Source organism: Papaver somniferum, chromosome 7 (genome assembly GCF_003573695.1).
Source record: "Papaver somniferum cultivar HN1 chromosome 7, ASM357369v1, whole genome shotgun sequence".
Taxonomy (NCBI): domain Eukaryota; kingdom Viridiplantae; phylum Streptophyta; class Magnoliopsida; order Ranunculales; family Papaveraceae; genus Papaver; species Papaver somniferum.
Window position 1 is genome coordinate 227,945,577 of NC_039364.1, and position 15,127 is coordinate 227,960,703.

The 15,127-nt window shown below is 35.6% G+C and overlaps 1 protein-coding gene across 1 annotated transcript; it reads left to right on the top strand.

Moving 5' to 3' along the window:
- The first annotated feature begins 13,589 nt into the window (after window positions 1-13,589).
- LOC113296066 lies at window positions 13,590-14,902 on the top strand. The gene is made up of 3 exons (XM_026544404.1): window positions 13,590-14,075; window positions 14,121-14,312; window positions 14,603-14,902. The coding sequence occupies exons 1-3, from the start codon at window positions 13,590-13,592 to the stop codon at window positions 14,900-14,902; spliced, it is 978 nt and encodes a 325-aa protein (XP_026400189.1).
- Window positions 14,903-15,127: the final 225 nt, after the last annotated feature.

Below are 15,127 nucleotides of genomic sequence, written 5' to 3' on the forward strand. Positions count from 1 at the left end.
TTGTTGAGCGGCTTGTTCAACACTTGGTTGCACCCCTTGTTCAACACTTGGTTGCACCCCTTGTTCACTGCCTTTTTGTTCTACACTTTGTTCAGCACTTGGTTGCACTCCTTGTTGACTGCTTTGTTCTTGTAAGCTTTGTTGAGCACTTGAATTATCTTTGGCACTCCTATCCCTAGCTGTCACTTTCTTCCTCCTTTCTCGACTTTGTCTAAACAACAAAGAAAGGAACTATATTTACAAACTATACAATCGGAAGACAAAGTATGGAAATATAACCCGAATGTACACATTCAGACGTAAAAAGACACATATTGTTCCCGAATACAAAACAATCGAAAGCTAACTAAACATATTTACAACCGAATATGCATCAATCGGAGTTCAGAAGCTCTAAATTTTTCATCCTACACAATCGAAAGAAAAAGTACAAAACTATAACCCGAATAAACAAATTCGGAAGTAAGAAGACACATATTTTTCCCGAATGAAAAAAAATCGGAATATAACTAAACATGTTTACAACCGAATATTCATCAACTGGAGTTCAGAAACTCTAAAATCTTATCCTACACAATCGGAGGTATAAAACATTATATTGTCTTCCGAATAAATACTGGCCCCAAAATGGGATTTTTCCTATATCAGAAATTTTGAGATTTTTTCAATATATATAAAATCGGAAGATAAAACATTAAACTCTAAAATTTTAGAGATTTTTAGAAATTTCTAAAATCGGAGGTATAAAACACTAAACTCTAAAATTCATTAACTTCATTTGCAGCAACAATTTCTTTATTTCTTGCTAAAATCCCAATCTTTGGATCGATACCCCGAGCAACGTTTTTGGTTTTAGGTCTGTGGGTTTCATTTCCCTTATCCATTGTTTTATAAACGAATCGACGATGTTTTGATTTTACGATTCGCGGCGATGTTTCGGTTGAACACAAGAACGAGGGAAAGTTTTTTTTTCTTCCACAATCGGAAGATAATATGAAACTGGAAGAAGAAGAGTTGAAATGAGTAGAATTTTTTTTGATTTGGTTTTTATACAGTTTTATCAGAAGGGAATTTATGTTACTTCAATATCATATAGGGTACCCCTTAACTAGAGTCTTTGGCTGGGTATAAATTGATGGCCCCTAAATCCTTTCGGGTGGCCCTAAAAACGTGAGGTTTTCTAACTCGTTCGGAAACAATATTTACTTTTTTACTTCTCGTAAAACGTTGGACTGTTGAAGGAGAAAGTCTCCCTCATTTTTAGGTTTTTTTTCCTTTCCATTTATAAGAAAGTCTCCAACACGTTTCTTGCCTCTATAGCTAGGAGTCATCGATACCGGATAACATCCTAGTCATATCAAACTATTGCTGAAAACTTCTTCGACAACTTTTGGATAATGCCAACACAAGTTGCATCAGATGTGCAAAAAGTAGAAACACAGCCAAACATTAATAATATAGTACGGGGAAACTACTTATTTATTTGCATAAACAACATTAAAGTCACTTCTACGAGAAAAGATCCCCGCAGTGCAGTATTGTTTATGCTAGCTGATATCGGTTGTCAAGTGTCATTGTGTCAACTCTTCGCTTTCAGAAGCGCATATACCAAGGGATCATCTAATTGCCGTGGACTTCTATCTGGAACCTGCGACTCTTTCCCCCTGGATTCATAAAAATAATCTGCTAGTAACCATCATGGACACGCAAAAACTGTCGTATTGCTAATACGGGTACAAGAAAAACTGGCTTCAAGCTAATTGAATATTAAACGGGCATCTCACGGATACATTGCTTATATTTAGTATCCACAATTTTGTATGCAATTATTGTTGGAATATTTTCAACACCGCTTACCAAAGGGGGGTCCTGGGGGACATCACCATTGATGTCTGTTGATGAAGGAACCTGACGGTTCGTGAATAGAAACACCTATTCCCAACAGGTGCAAAACCCTTTATAAATAGCTTCTCCCAGTTTCGTTTAAGATATAAGAAAAATCAATCTGTTTTCTCTGTTTCAAAAAAAGCATCATCAGAAATCAGAAATCTCTTTGTGTGTTCTTGATTGAATCAAGGGGTACAAACCTTGAATTCAGTTTTCGTTGCAGGGCTTTCATTGTATCCTGAAGGCAATATTTCGCATACCTGTTGTAATCGCCAATTGTTATTGGGAGGGTAGAAATATTTGTCTAAAAGAAATTTATACAAGCCTTGAAAGTTTTGGAGTGCAACACTTTCTTCTCTGATTCATTCATCCTTTGTGAAACCCAATTATTTCCAACAATTATCATGTGGTAATATCGACCACCTAAGTGTAGCCTGAGTCCTGACTATCATTCAAGTTAGAAATTAAAAAGTTTACAGTTTTCGATGAGGGGTATTTCCCTTTGTGTAATACATACAAATTGTATAGACGTGGGCGCCGACCCAAACACAGCTGGACTGTGGCCGAAGCATTTAACCTATTCATCTAGTTCAATGGTTAATTCCGACTAAGTTTACAAGTTGTTCGGTCACCACGTACAAATTCACAAGTTGGGGCTTTTATGCAAACCCAAGTTGCCCGTCTATATCATACTTGAATATCGGGCAAAAGCCTAGTTGGTGTTGACTTGCAAAAGATAGAGGTTTCAACTGTTTTCGCAACTTTCAATAACGAGGCAGTCGCCCTAGTTGGCTAGAAACTAGAGCGCAGACAACGTCAGCTCTTTGATTCCGCAGAGGTCCATTTTCTTCGGCTTGTTAATGTCCTCTCAAGCATCACTTCCAACATGACAGTTTAAACTCTCAAAAGAGAAGCAGAGATACGTGTTTCTAACTTTCTATGATTTTAAAATTTTACTTAGACTTCTCTTAAATATAGTCCACGTTTTTATTAAACATAATCCATTTTTATTTATAACTCATAATTTTTTTCATAACCCAAAATATGTTTATTGAGTTATAAGGAATTTATAGCTAGTTATAGGTAAGTTGAATGGTCATATAACCGATAGAGCTTTGTTGATTCACCTATGAAAACTAATTATAAAAATATAATTCATATTAATCGAAAACTAAATATTTTCTTTTTCTTCTTTTAAACCATTCTACGGACCTTTAACCGTAAACCCTAGAATTTTATTTTTCAAATGAATCATCATGGAAAAGAATCGTGTTTATGTATAGGTTTTAGCATTTCATATGTTCTCGAACATCAAACTGACAGACAAAATAGAATATAGATGCCTCGCTCATATATTGAACATGATATGTGACGTATTATGATAGTTAGGTGTTGGTATTGTACTTCAAATGAATTAGAGGAAAAAAAAAGGCAAGCAATAGTGAGCGAGAGGTACATTTTATTGCTCCAATTAATGGTTCAACGATGAGAAATTGTAATAAGAAAATGTTTTTCTTCTTGTAAACGCCCTTATATCGTCATAGAGTTATGTGGAAACTAATACCAATACACAGTACAATTCTCTAAAAAGCTCTGTCTTTCTCTGAGGAATTGCTCTGCTTTTATAGGTAAAGTCTGATATGGAAATACCATACACGTGTACGCTAATACCTTTTCTGGGGTTATTTATGCAATCGTCAGTCATCCTTTGAGGGCAGCCCACTTGTTCCACGTCATCGTTACTGGCGACCTCGAGTTGTCACGTCATTATCAATGGTGTCTTCAGCTTGTCATCATCTGAAGCCCCCATTCTGGTGCCTTCAGCTTCGGCCAAATCCATGTGCTTACACTTCTCTTAATATCCATAACAAAACTAAAACTTCTAAAATCATCAAGAAGATTGGACGACAAAAGTTTTACTCACATATAATCTCGTTCGAAAGAACAAGAAAAAAAAACCCTAAAAAATTGTAAAAACTTTTTCCTAATTTACTGAGTTACTGATTTTCGAACTTAGTTTGTCACATATATGCTGATTTACTAACATGATTAATGGGCTATGAATTAATAAAAAAAGTCAAACTCTAATATTTGGTCAAAATAAATTGACTAGAGTCAAATGGCTTGTGGTTAATAAAAAGTAGAAATTGACGTTTAGTCCCAAAGTTTGTGGACCTTGGACGCTTTAGTCCATTCATCTGAAGTCCAGTACCCTCTAGTCCAAATAAACCCCGCTTGAAACAATTTAGTCCAAACATGGACGAGTTAGTCCAAAAGTAAGACGAGTCCCGATTTTGCGAGTTTTCAATATACCCTAGTAACCCTTGAACCGATTCCGTTTATATAACAAGTGTTTTGAAATCGAATTTTTTGGATCTCAAACATTAATTCAAAACAGGGAGCAGGTCAGAGATTAATTTTGGGAGGAGATTTAACAGTTTCAGAGAGGATTTAATCGTTTCTTCATCCTAATTCAACTTCAGGTTACTTTCGAAAGTGTTCTGAAATTGTTTCTTCATCATAATCTCAGATTTGAATTCGCGACAGATCGATTCAGATATAAATTTTGGAGATGATTTAATATATTCATATATGTTAGGTTGGATTTGATTTGTTTCTGTTAAATCAGATTGATGGAGCATAATTCAACCTCAGGTTAGTTTTCTTTTGGTTGTACGATCTGTTACATCTAATTTTCAGGTTGTTTCTGATTTTAGTTTTTCTGAGTTTATGAGTTGATGATATGAATTCGATCTGTTACATCTTATTGTTTGTATGACCTTGATTTGATATTTGCTATATATTAGCTTTTGATTCTCGTAAAACGATTTTTGTTTACTGTTGTTTTATGATGATTTTGGTTTTATGATGCATGATATGAAATTGAACTGATATTAGATCGTAGGCTTCTGATTTATTCAATTATGTGTTCCAGTAAGATTCTGAAGCTTGATTGATGGAGAATTTGATTTAGGTTTACTGTTATTTGATGTTTTGGGCTTCGATTAAATGTGTACTTTCCTGTACACTGTTTAAGTTTTAGGTTATTCAAACATGAGTTGTGATTTGAAGCTTCAAATGTTGTTTTGAATCATGGTGAGAATTGTGCTGCTTTTCTTGTTAATACTTCGACAACCGTAGATGAATTGAAGCATTTTGCATGCAAGCATTGGAGGTCTTTGAATCCTGGAAGTATACGTTTCAGCTATATGGATAATGATCAATTAGTTTTTTTACACGGTGATATACAACTGCAAGGTTTAATTGCACTTGTTATTCTTATTAAGAATGAAGATTTTTATTTGAATGTTGACGTGATTCAGAATCATACTTCTTATTCTAAGAATGTTTCAATGATTGAAATGAGAGTTTAGATTATATAACCATTGGAGGATATAAGCACTGTTGTGGAAACACATATATGTATAAGTCTTTATTCCTTGAACCGAAGTTTGCGAACTTTGTTGATCAAGAGAACCGGAATAGTGGCGTGAGCTAAGTCCGCGAACTGGCGGAAGTTCTCGACCCGAGAAATTCTGCTGGAGTTTGTGAACTCCGTCCGGGAACTTAAGTCCGCGAACCCAGTCCGTGAACTTGAGTAGGTTATATCTAAAAAATATGTTTGTGAACTTATTCTTATATAAACTAAGGAATGCAAATTGCAAAGCGTGGCTATATAGTTCATGAACCGATTCGAGTGAATCAAATCGTTTTTGCTTCAATTGTGTCTTGTGTAGTTACATAAGATTTCCTTGGAATTGAACAACTATCTAACCAGTTCATTTGAGTCACTTGAACTAGTTATGGTGAAGAAGAATATGGTTGATATGAAAGTGATCATATGGCTAAGTTGACTGTTGTTAAACCAACAAATGTACAAGTTTGGGTACGGTTACACAAGCCTAGAAACATGCATTTCATTTGTGTGTAACAAGCTAGTTTTCGATCTAACGGTTGAAAGATATTAGCTTGAATCTAATCAGGTTTTCATCTAACGGTGAATATTGAATGCTTTGTTACCAAGCTAACATTGATTGCAAACCCTGATTTGAAAGACTATATAAGGGAGAACTCTAGCAACTGGGAAACCTAATCCCCACACCTTCTGTGTGATACTAGTTGTGCTAAGCTATAGTCGATTCTCCTTTAACCTTTGGTTTCTTTTTCTAAACCAGGTTAACGACTTAAAGGCTTCATTGGGATTGTGAAGCCATACCGATACTACTTTCTTGTAGTTGTGTGATCTGATCTTGTTGTTTATATCGTACAAGTACAATTGTAATAATTGGCTTGAGATTGATATCTCCGATAGGAAAGATATAAAAGAAATCACAAACACTTCGTCTCATCGTTTGTGATTCTGCAATATCTTTTTTCGCTGCATCGATTAAGACTATTGTGAGTTGATTGATAATACTAGGTTGTTCTTCGGGAATATAAGTCCGGTTTATCAATTGGTTCCTGTTTATCTTGATTTATCAAAAGACAGAACAAAACTCGTAGGTATATTCATGGGAGACGGATTTATATATTATCGTAGACTTTTCTATGTGATACAGATTTGTTTATTAAAGTCTTCGACTTTGGGTCGTAACAACTCTTAGTTGTGGGTGAGATCATCTAAGGGAATCAAGTACGTAGCATCTTGCTGGGATCAGAGATGTAGGAGCATAACTGTACCTTGGATCAGTGTGAGATTGATTGGGGTTCAACTACAGTCCAGACCGAAGTTAATTTGGAGTAGGCTAGTGTCTGTAGCGGCTTAATACAGTGTATGTTCAAACTGGACTAGGTCCCGGGGTTTTTCTGCATTTGCAGTTTCCTCGTTAACAAAATTCTGATGTCTGTGTTATTTCTTTTCCGCATTATATTTTGTTATATAACTGAAACATCACAGTTGTGCGTTGTTCAATCAATTATAATATCCGACCTTTTGGTTGTTGATTTAAATTGATTAACACTTGGATATTGGTCTTTGGTACCATCCAAGTTATCTCTCTAGTATTTGATAAAGACTCGCAGATTTCTATTTGCTTGAGTATATATTAAATCGAGAGATTGAGATATAAACTCTTTGATATACTTTTTATCTAGATTGAGTCTGACTGACTAGTTGATTCTCTAGAAAGTATATTGGAGTTTGTCCATACAGATTGCTAAGCGAAATATTGGGTGTGATTGTTGTACCCCACTTTTTCAATTGGTATCAGAGCAGGCAAACACATTCAAGACCTTAAAAGTATGTGTTTTTAGCGATCCGACTCTATGGACAGAGGTGCTACCTCAATCACCAGTCTTCGATGGCTCTAATTACTTATGGTGGAAAATTGTTATGCGAGCTTTTCTTCAAGCACGTGATTTTCAATCATGGGTATATGTTGTTAATGGCTATAATGCTCCCGTCGTGGCAGTTGGAGATATAAACGTTCCCAAAGATATTGGTGAATACACCTGCGCCGAGATAAATGCTTCAGAGAAAAATTTCGACGGTTTGAATGCCATCATAATGCCATTACCCCAAATCTTCATCACCATGTGTCAAAATGCACGAGGTCTAAAAATGTGTGGGATATCTTAGAAACCGTATTCGAAGGTAACTCCAGTGAAAAGGAAGCTAGGCTTCAAAACCTTAATTCTGATTGGGAAAACCTTCGTATGGCAGATGAAGATACATTTGATGAGTTTAATCACAGAGTTTCTGAAATTGTTAATGCATCTTTTGCATTGGGTAAGACTATACCTGAAAAGGACATTGTGATGAAAATTCTCAGATCGTTGCCATCTAGATACGATTCTAAGAAGCATGCCATCGTTGAGGGAAATAACCTTGATAATCTCTCCAGAAATACGCTGGTTGGGAAGCTTAAGACATTTGATCACGAACATTCATCCAAAACTAAGGATGTTGCGTTCAAAGCACAAAAGGACACTAAATTACTTGATAAGAGTAAAAAAGTGTATATCTCTGAAGATGATCACTCTGAGAAAGATTCATCAGATGAAGATCTTGAAAAGTCGGTCTCGATGATCACAAGACAGTTTAGGGATCTTCTGTTGAAGAGAAGTAAACGGTTCTCCAGAGATAAGCCTAAAACATCAGTTAAACCTCATAATCGTATTCCTCCTAAAAATAGGAAAAAGGATGAAACTGATGATGAGGATATGCCTCAGTGCTTTAAGTGTAAGGGATTTGGTCATTTTGCAAACGAGTGCCCAAATCGTAGAAAATACACCGGGAACAAAGGTCTTGCTGCAACTCTTGATGAAATGTATGACAAATATGATTCTAATGAAGACGAGAAATCAAGTGTTGCACTTTTTGGTGAAAATATTGATTTTGACAACTGTAGCAATACATACATCAATCCCGATATTCTTTCAGAAGAGAACCCAACTAATCTGGAAGAAAACATTGACCCATTTCTTGGAAATGATGTTTGTAATGTTTCAGGTCCACCATGTGTCTAGCTACGTGCACATCTCAGAAGCCTGACTTTTATCCTAGTTTGACATGCTCGTATTGTTCTCTAAAGGGTCATGAACTTTCAAAGTGTTACAAGTAAAAACACCAATTGAGGCACGTCAACAAACTTCAACAAAGAGCAAATCAATTAGCAAATAAGCTTAAACTTGCTCAGAACACCGCTGAGGTATGTAGGATTTTATCTTCGTCTAAGAAGTTAGTTTCTAAAGATAAACCAAGACCATTAGAAAAGAAGGTATGGTCGAATCTTTTTGATAGACAGAGGTTTGTGGATTCCTCTCAAGAGGAAAATGGTGGACAAATTGTTGTTCACCACAACGCAACTTGATTGTGTTATTTTGGAAATCTTGTATCATGTGCCTGATAAAAAGAGACAATGATTTTGTACCTCTCACGCTTTAGGAATTTTTTTTTTCTCTCTTCTTTTCTTAGTTTTTGTTCTTCCCCGTCTATCAACAAAAGAGGGTTATTATCGACAATTTTACTCTTTATAGGGTTGTGAGTTGGACGTGTACGAACCTGTTTAAAGGTTTCGAAACCCTACATTCCTTTTTCCTTCCTCAAAACATCTTTTTATCTCAAGACTACTTGTCGAGTTCAATTTATGATTTCCTCTCACAAACTCATGCGTTATGGATACTCCAAGCATGATGTCTTCTGATGGAAAAGATGTTAATATGATTGTTAAGCCATCAATCATGAAGGAAAAAGATAAATCTCCGTTATCTCATACCTTGAAAAGAAAGAGAAGGAATGTGAGGAAGCCAGGAGCTGTTCATTCAAACTCTTAGAAGTTTTCTGATGTTCTTGAAGAGTTGAAGGAGATGCGAAAGGAGATTCAACAAATAAAGGCTTTGGTTTATAAGACTCATGAGATTCAGAAGGCCCTGGTTCGACATCATCGGCCAAGAAGGTTTATTGATATAAACTCCCACGTTAATGAACCTTATGTCCCAATGGCTGTTGACGACAAGGAGTTCGGGGACGATAAAAAATTCTTCAAAGGTCTTATTTCCTAGTAAATCTTCTATTTTTTCTTGTTTTGTTTAGAATAATAACTAGAGTTTGGAGTAGCCATTATTGTGATTACACATAACTATGTCCAACGTTTTCATCTTCATGTTTTAGATTTATTGGTTTAAATTCTAAATTTGTTTGGAAGATGTTTTTTGCGTATTAATCTTTATGGTTTTATATATTGCAATATTGTTATGGGATATGTGTGTTTGCGTCCGTGAACTATGATTGTCCCATACCTTGTCAAAAGTAAAGTCTTTCGTATGTCGATATGCATGTATTTATAAAAGAAAGAATAGACTTTAGACAAATACAAAAGTTAAGCCTATTATGTCAATTATTGATGGAAGATAGGTTAAAATCTTTTGTTTGCAAGGATTATGTCTATTGAATATCGTTATGTGAATAGTGATGGAAAATAGAATGAATCCTTGTGTATTCGCAGTATTGATCTTCCCTGATCCATATTTTATGTATTACTGTGAGGCTCCGTAAAGTGTCTTATGTTGAGCATTAAATGGCCAAGTTGATTATTTTTATGATTAGCTTAGTTGTTGTTCCGCGAGATACTTTATGTCGAGCATATTCAACTAAATTAATCATCTTTTTTGGTTATTTAGTTGTTGCTCCGTAAGTTTTCTTATGATGAGCATGACCAATTAAATTGATTACCTTTGTGATTAGTTTGGTTGTGTATTTCGATTAGATTAATTATGGGTTCTCTTGTGATTAATCTAATTGTATATTTTTGAGTCTCCATAAGTTCACTTATGTTGAGCATTTTCAATTGAATTAATCATGGGTTCTCTTGTGGTTAATTTTATTGAGTATTTTGGATTCAAATTCATACGTATATGTGATTTGTTATGTCCAAAGAAATCCTTCTTTTCTTTTGAAATTAAGGTCGCCCTTGTTGTTCCTTTGGGAATGAAATTTTATAGGGGAGAGTTCTTAATTGAACTTGTGCTTAATTGCCAAATCTTTGTGGGGAGTGTGGCTATGGAATATTATAGGGGTTATTGTATCTTTATAAACTCCTTTATGAATGCATTTAGCTTCGGCTTTATGATTGCATCTAAATAAGTTGATATTTTGCTTTCTTTGGTCAAGAAATGTCTCTTCGGAAATTTCATTAGGATCCCGTTCTTGTACCTTTGCCAATTTTATTGACAAAAAGGGGGAGAATTAATATGTAGTTCACACTACAAATACATATGGTTTTCGGATCATTATGTAAGGGGGAGTGGTTTCCGTGTGAGATGGAGTATTGACTAAGGGGGAGTGATACATATCACCATAGTATTGTTATTGAAGTTGTGATACAATTGAACTTTGACGATGTGTAATGATACTATGACACTGAATAACAATGATTGAGAACTCTTGTTTTCTCGTTGTTATAACTACGGATTTTCAACAACGATGATGCTGAACTTACAACCTTTGGGATCATTGGAGTACTTGGAAGTGACGAAGATTTCAAACAATGTTGGAGATTAGATATGTGGAATAGGAGCTACAAAAGTTAACTTATTTATTTTTTGTATTCCATATGTATTGATAGTTTTGTCACTAAAATTGACAAAGGTGGAGATTGTTAGAGCATTGCTCGGTCGAACTCGCATGCGTTGCTATCTCAAGCATGTTTGTCAATGTTAGTGATCAAAACTATAAGTCTTGATTTCTAGTCCACTATAGTTAAGGTCTCGGACTATGATAGAAAGTGTAGTTGAGCTCAAGAACTCCATGGAAATCATCATATAAGATGAAGGACTACTCAAGGAACTGGTGGATCTTCATCGACTAAAGGGTATGTGGAGACTTGAACTTATCTATCACTCAAAAGGCTATTTATTTCCTATCTTGAGACAAAAGTTGTTTTGCTATATAGACTTAGATTATACACATTTTCTATTTCGAGCCGAGTTTATCTCGCATATCTATATCTCGAAATATGTTTTGGTAAGCTTTCGTTTTAGCCAAGTTCATCTTTACCTAGTGACGAAAGTCATGACAAGTTTCAATCACTTTGAAAATTGCTTACTTTGACGAAAAATGGTTTGTGAATAACAACTATAGAATAACAACGTCCTCTAAGAATGTTTCAATGATTGAAATGAGGGTTTAGATTATATAACCATTGCAGGATATAAGCATTGTTGTGGAAACACATATATGTATAAGTCCTTATTCCTTGAACAGAAGTTTGCGAACTTTGTTGATCAAGAGAACCGAAATAGTGGCGTGAGCCAAGTCAACGAACTCAGTCCGCGAACTGGAGAAAGTTCACGACCCGAGAAATTCTGCTGGAGTTTGTGAACTCCGTCCGCGAACTTGAGTAGGTTATATCTAAAAACGATGTTTGTGAACTTATTCTTATATAAACTACGGAATGCAAATTGCAAACCGTGGCTATATAGTTCATGAACCGATTCGAGTGAATCAAATCGTTTTTGCTTCAATTGTGTCTTGTGTAGTTACATAAGATTTCCTTGGAATTGAACAACTCTCTAACTAGTTCATTTGAGTCACTTGAACTAGTTATGGTGAAGAAGAATATGGTTGATATGAAAGTGATCATATGGCTAACCATTTGGTTGACTATTGTTGAACCAACGAATGTACAAGTTTGGGTACGGCAACACAAGCCTAGAAACGTGCATCTCATTTGTGTGTAACAAGCTAGTTTTCGATCTAACGGTTGAAAGATATTAGCTTGAATCTAATCAAGTTTTCATATAACAGTGAATATTGAATGCTTTGTTACCAAGCTAACATTGATTGCAAACCCTGATTTGAAATAATATATAAGGGAGAACTCTAGAAACTGGGAAACCTAATCCCCACACCTTCTGTGTGATACTAGTTGTCCTAAGCTATAGTCGATTCTCCTTTGACCTTTGGTTTCTTTTTCTAAACTAGGTTAACGACTTAAAGGCTTCATTGGGATTGTGAAGCTAGACCGATACTACTTTCTTGTAGTTGTGTGATCTGATCTTCCTGTTTCTATCGTACGAGTACAATTATAATAATTGGCTTGAGATTGATATCTCTGATAGGCAAGATATAAAAGAAATCACAAACACTTCGTCTCATCGTTTGTGATTCCGCAATATCTTTTTTCGCTGCGTCGATTAAGATTATTGTGAGGTGATTGATAATACTAGGTTGTTCTTTGGGAATATAAATTCGGTTTATTAATTGGTTCCTATTCACCTTGATTTATCAAAAGACGGAACAAAACTCGTAGGTATATTCGTGGGAGACGGATTTATCTATTACCGTAGACTTTTCTGTGTGATACAGATTTGTTTATTAAAGTCTTCGACTTTGGGTCGTAGCAACTCTTAGTTATGGGTGAGATCATCTAAGGGAATCAAGTACGTAGCATCCTACTAGGATCAGAGACGTAGGAGCATAACTGTACCTTGGATCAGTGTTAGATTGATTGGGGTTCAGCTACAATCCATACCGAAGTTAATTTTGAATAAGCTAGTGTTTGTAGCGTCTTAATAAAGTGTGTGTTCAAACTGGACTAGGTCCCGGGGTTTTTCTGCTTTTGCGGTTTCCTCGTTAACAAAATTATGGTGTCTGTGTTATTTGTTTTCCGCATTATATTTTGTTATATGATTGAAATATCACAAGTTGTGCGTTGTTCAATCAATTAGAATATCCGACCTTTTGGTTGTTGATTTAAATTGATTGACAATTGGATATTGGTCTTTGGTACCATCCAAGTTATCTCTCTAGTATTTGATAAAGACTCGCAGATTTCTATTTGCTTGAGTATATATCAAATCGAGAGATTGAGATATAAACTCTTTGATATACTTTTTATCTAGATTGAGTCTGACTGTCTAGTTGATTATCTAGAAATTATATTGGAGTTTTTCCATACAGATTGCTAAGGGAAATATTGGGTGTGGTTGTTGTACCTCCACTTTTTCAGGTGGCACATTACTTGTTGTAGGCTTTTTATATAAATTACATATTGTTGCTTGGTCTGTGTTTCCTTTTTTGCATATGTGGTGTTGGTTTTCAGATCTTATTAGGTGTACATTGTGGTGCACATTACTTATTCCATATTTTTTTAGTTGTGGTGTTGGTTTGAGGTTGAAGAGCCCTGGTGACAACCAAGTTAGTCAAGCATTTGATCGCTGACAATATACAGGGTGATCCTAGTTTAAAATCCAAACATATCATGTCTATTTTTAAGAAGACTTATGTGTCCAATACTAAGTATCACCATGCCCGTAAAGGGCAAGAAGATGTATTTGAAGAACAATTTGGTGATGATGAGAAGTCGTATTGCGATTTAACTTGGTATGTCAAAGCAATTGAAGAAACTAATCCCGATAGCTATGTGAAGTTTGAAGTTGATCATGCAACCCAAATATTTGAGAGGATATTCATTTGTTTCGGTGCTTGCAAGCATAGCTATAGGTATCTCAGGCCGATGATTTACTTGGACGCTACTTTCCTTACTGGTAGATTCAAGGGTGATTTGATGGTTGCAACATGTATCAATGGAAACAATGGTTTTTACCCATTTTCCTTTGCTCTTGTTTCTGCTGAAAACAAAGATAATTGGTTTTGGTTTCTGGAGAATCTTAAACAAGTTGTCGATGGTTGTCAGATTGTTTTCCTTAGTGATCGTGGAGAAGGACTTTTTCAGGGCATTCCAAAAGTATTTCCTAATTCATATCACAACTATTTTTTTTAACACATCAAGTGCAATCTCCCAATTGGATCAGATGATACGAATTCGAAGGTCGTTATTGATTTGTTTTACAAAGTTGCTTACTCTTACGCAACAGCTAACTTTGAAGAAGCTTTGCGGGGCATGCATGCAATCGGATGTGGACATGTTGCTAAATATATCAGGACTATTCCAAAGGAGAAATGGGCAAATGCATTTTTCCCTGTACGCAGATATAGTGCTCGCTCTTGAACTCTTTCCGAGTCATTCAACAACTAGACTCTTGATTTCAAAAAGTTGCCTGCTTTTGCTCTTCTCGATGCGATACAATGAGTTTTATGTTTAATGTTTCATTCATTTATTTTCTTAGATGTGTACATCTTCCCTTGTACACATGTTTTATCTATGATTCTGTAACTGTGTATACATTGTTGTACACATGGATTTCCTTACACATGTTTTGATTTCCTTCTAGATCATGTTTTGATTTTATGTTTTATTATGTTAGTTTGAAGGTTATGAAGAAGAATTTTGACACAAGGACAGAAGGTCTAGAAAATTTCAACACTAGGATCACTCCCAAATATGAGGCTTTACTAAAGGAAAACATCGACATTGGTCGTACTTGGACTGTTACTCAGTCCATGGAAAGATTGTATGAAGTCGCGTCTCATTATGTAGATCTATTGCAGAAAATTTGTACATGTCACAAGTGGAAAGTTAATGGATTTCCTTGTGCACATGCTTGTGCTGCCATTCAAGCTACGAGGGAGGAAATCTATTCATTTGTTGAGCGATACTTCACCACTGAATAGTACAACAGGACATACCAGAAGATCATCTTGCCAATCCCCATTTATGACAAGCCGCAGGCTTATGATCCTAGTGATAGGGTTATTGTACCTATTCCTGGTCCTCAACCTGGTAGACGAAGAACACAAAGTATCAAGAATGCTTGGGAGAAGCAAAAGAGGCCTATGATGTGCACAAAGTGCTTCACCCTTGGTCACCACAACAGAGCTACCTGCCCCATGCTTTGA

Coding starts and splice junctions, on each gene's coding strand:
- LOC113296066 (XM_026544404.1), top strand. CDS start 13,590: ATGTCTATTTTTAAGAAGACTTATGTGTCCAATACTAAGTATCACCAT. Junction 14,076..14,120: donor TTTTTCAGGGCATTCCAAAA/GTATTTCCTAAT, acceptor TAACACATCAAG/TGCAATCTCCCAATTGGATC. Junction 14,313..14,602: donor GGGCAAATGCATTTTTCCCT/GTACGCAGATAT, acceptor GTTAGTTTGAAG/GTTATGAAGAAGAATTTTGA.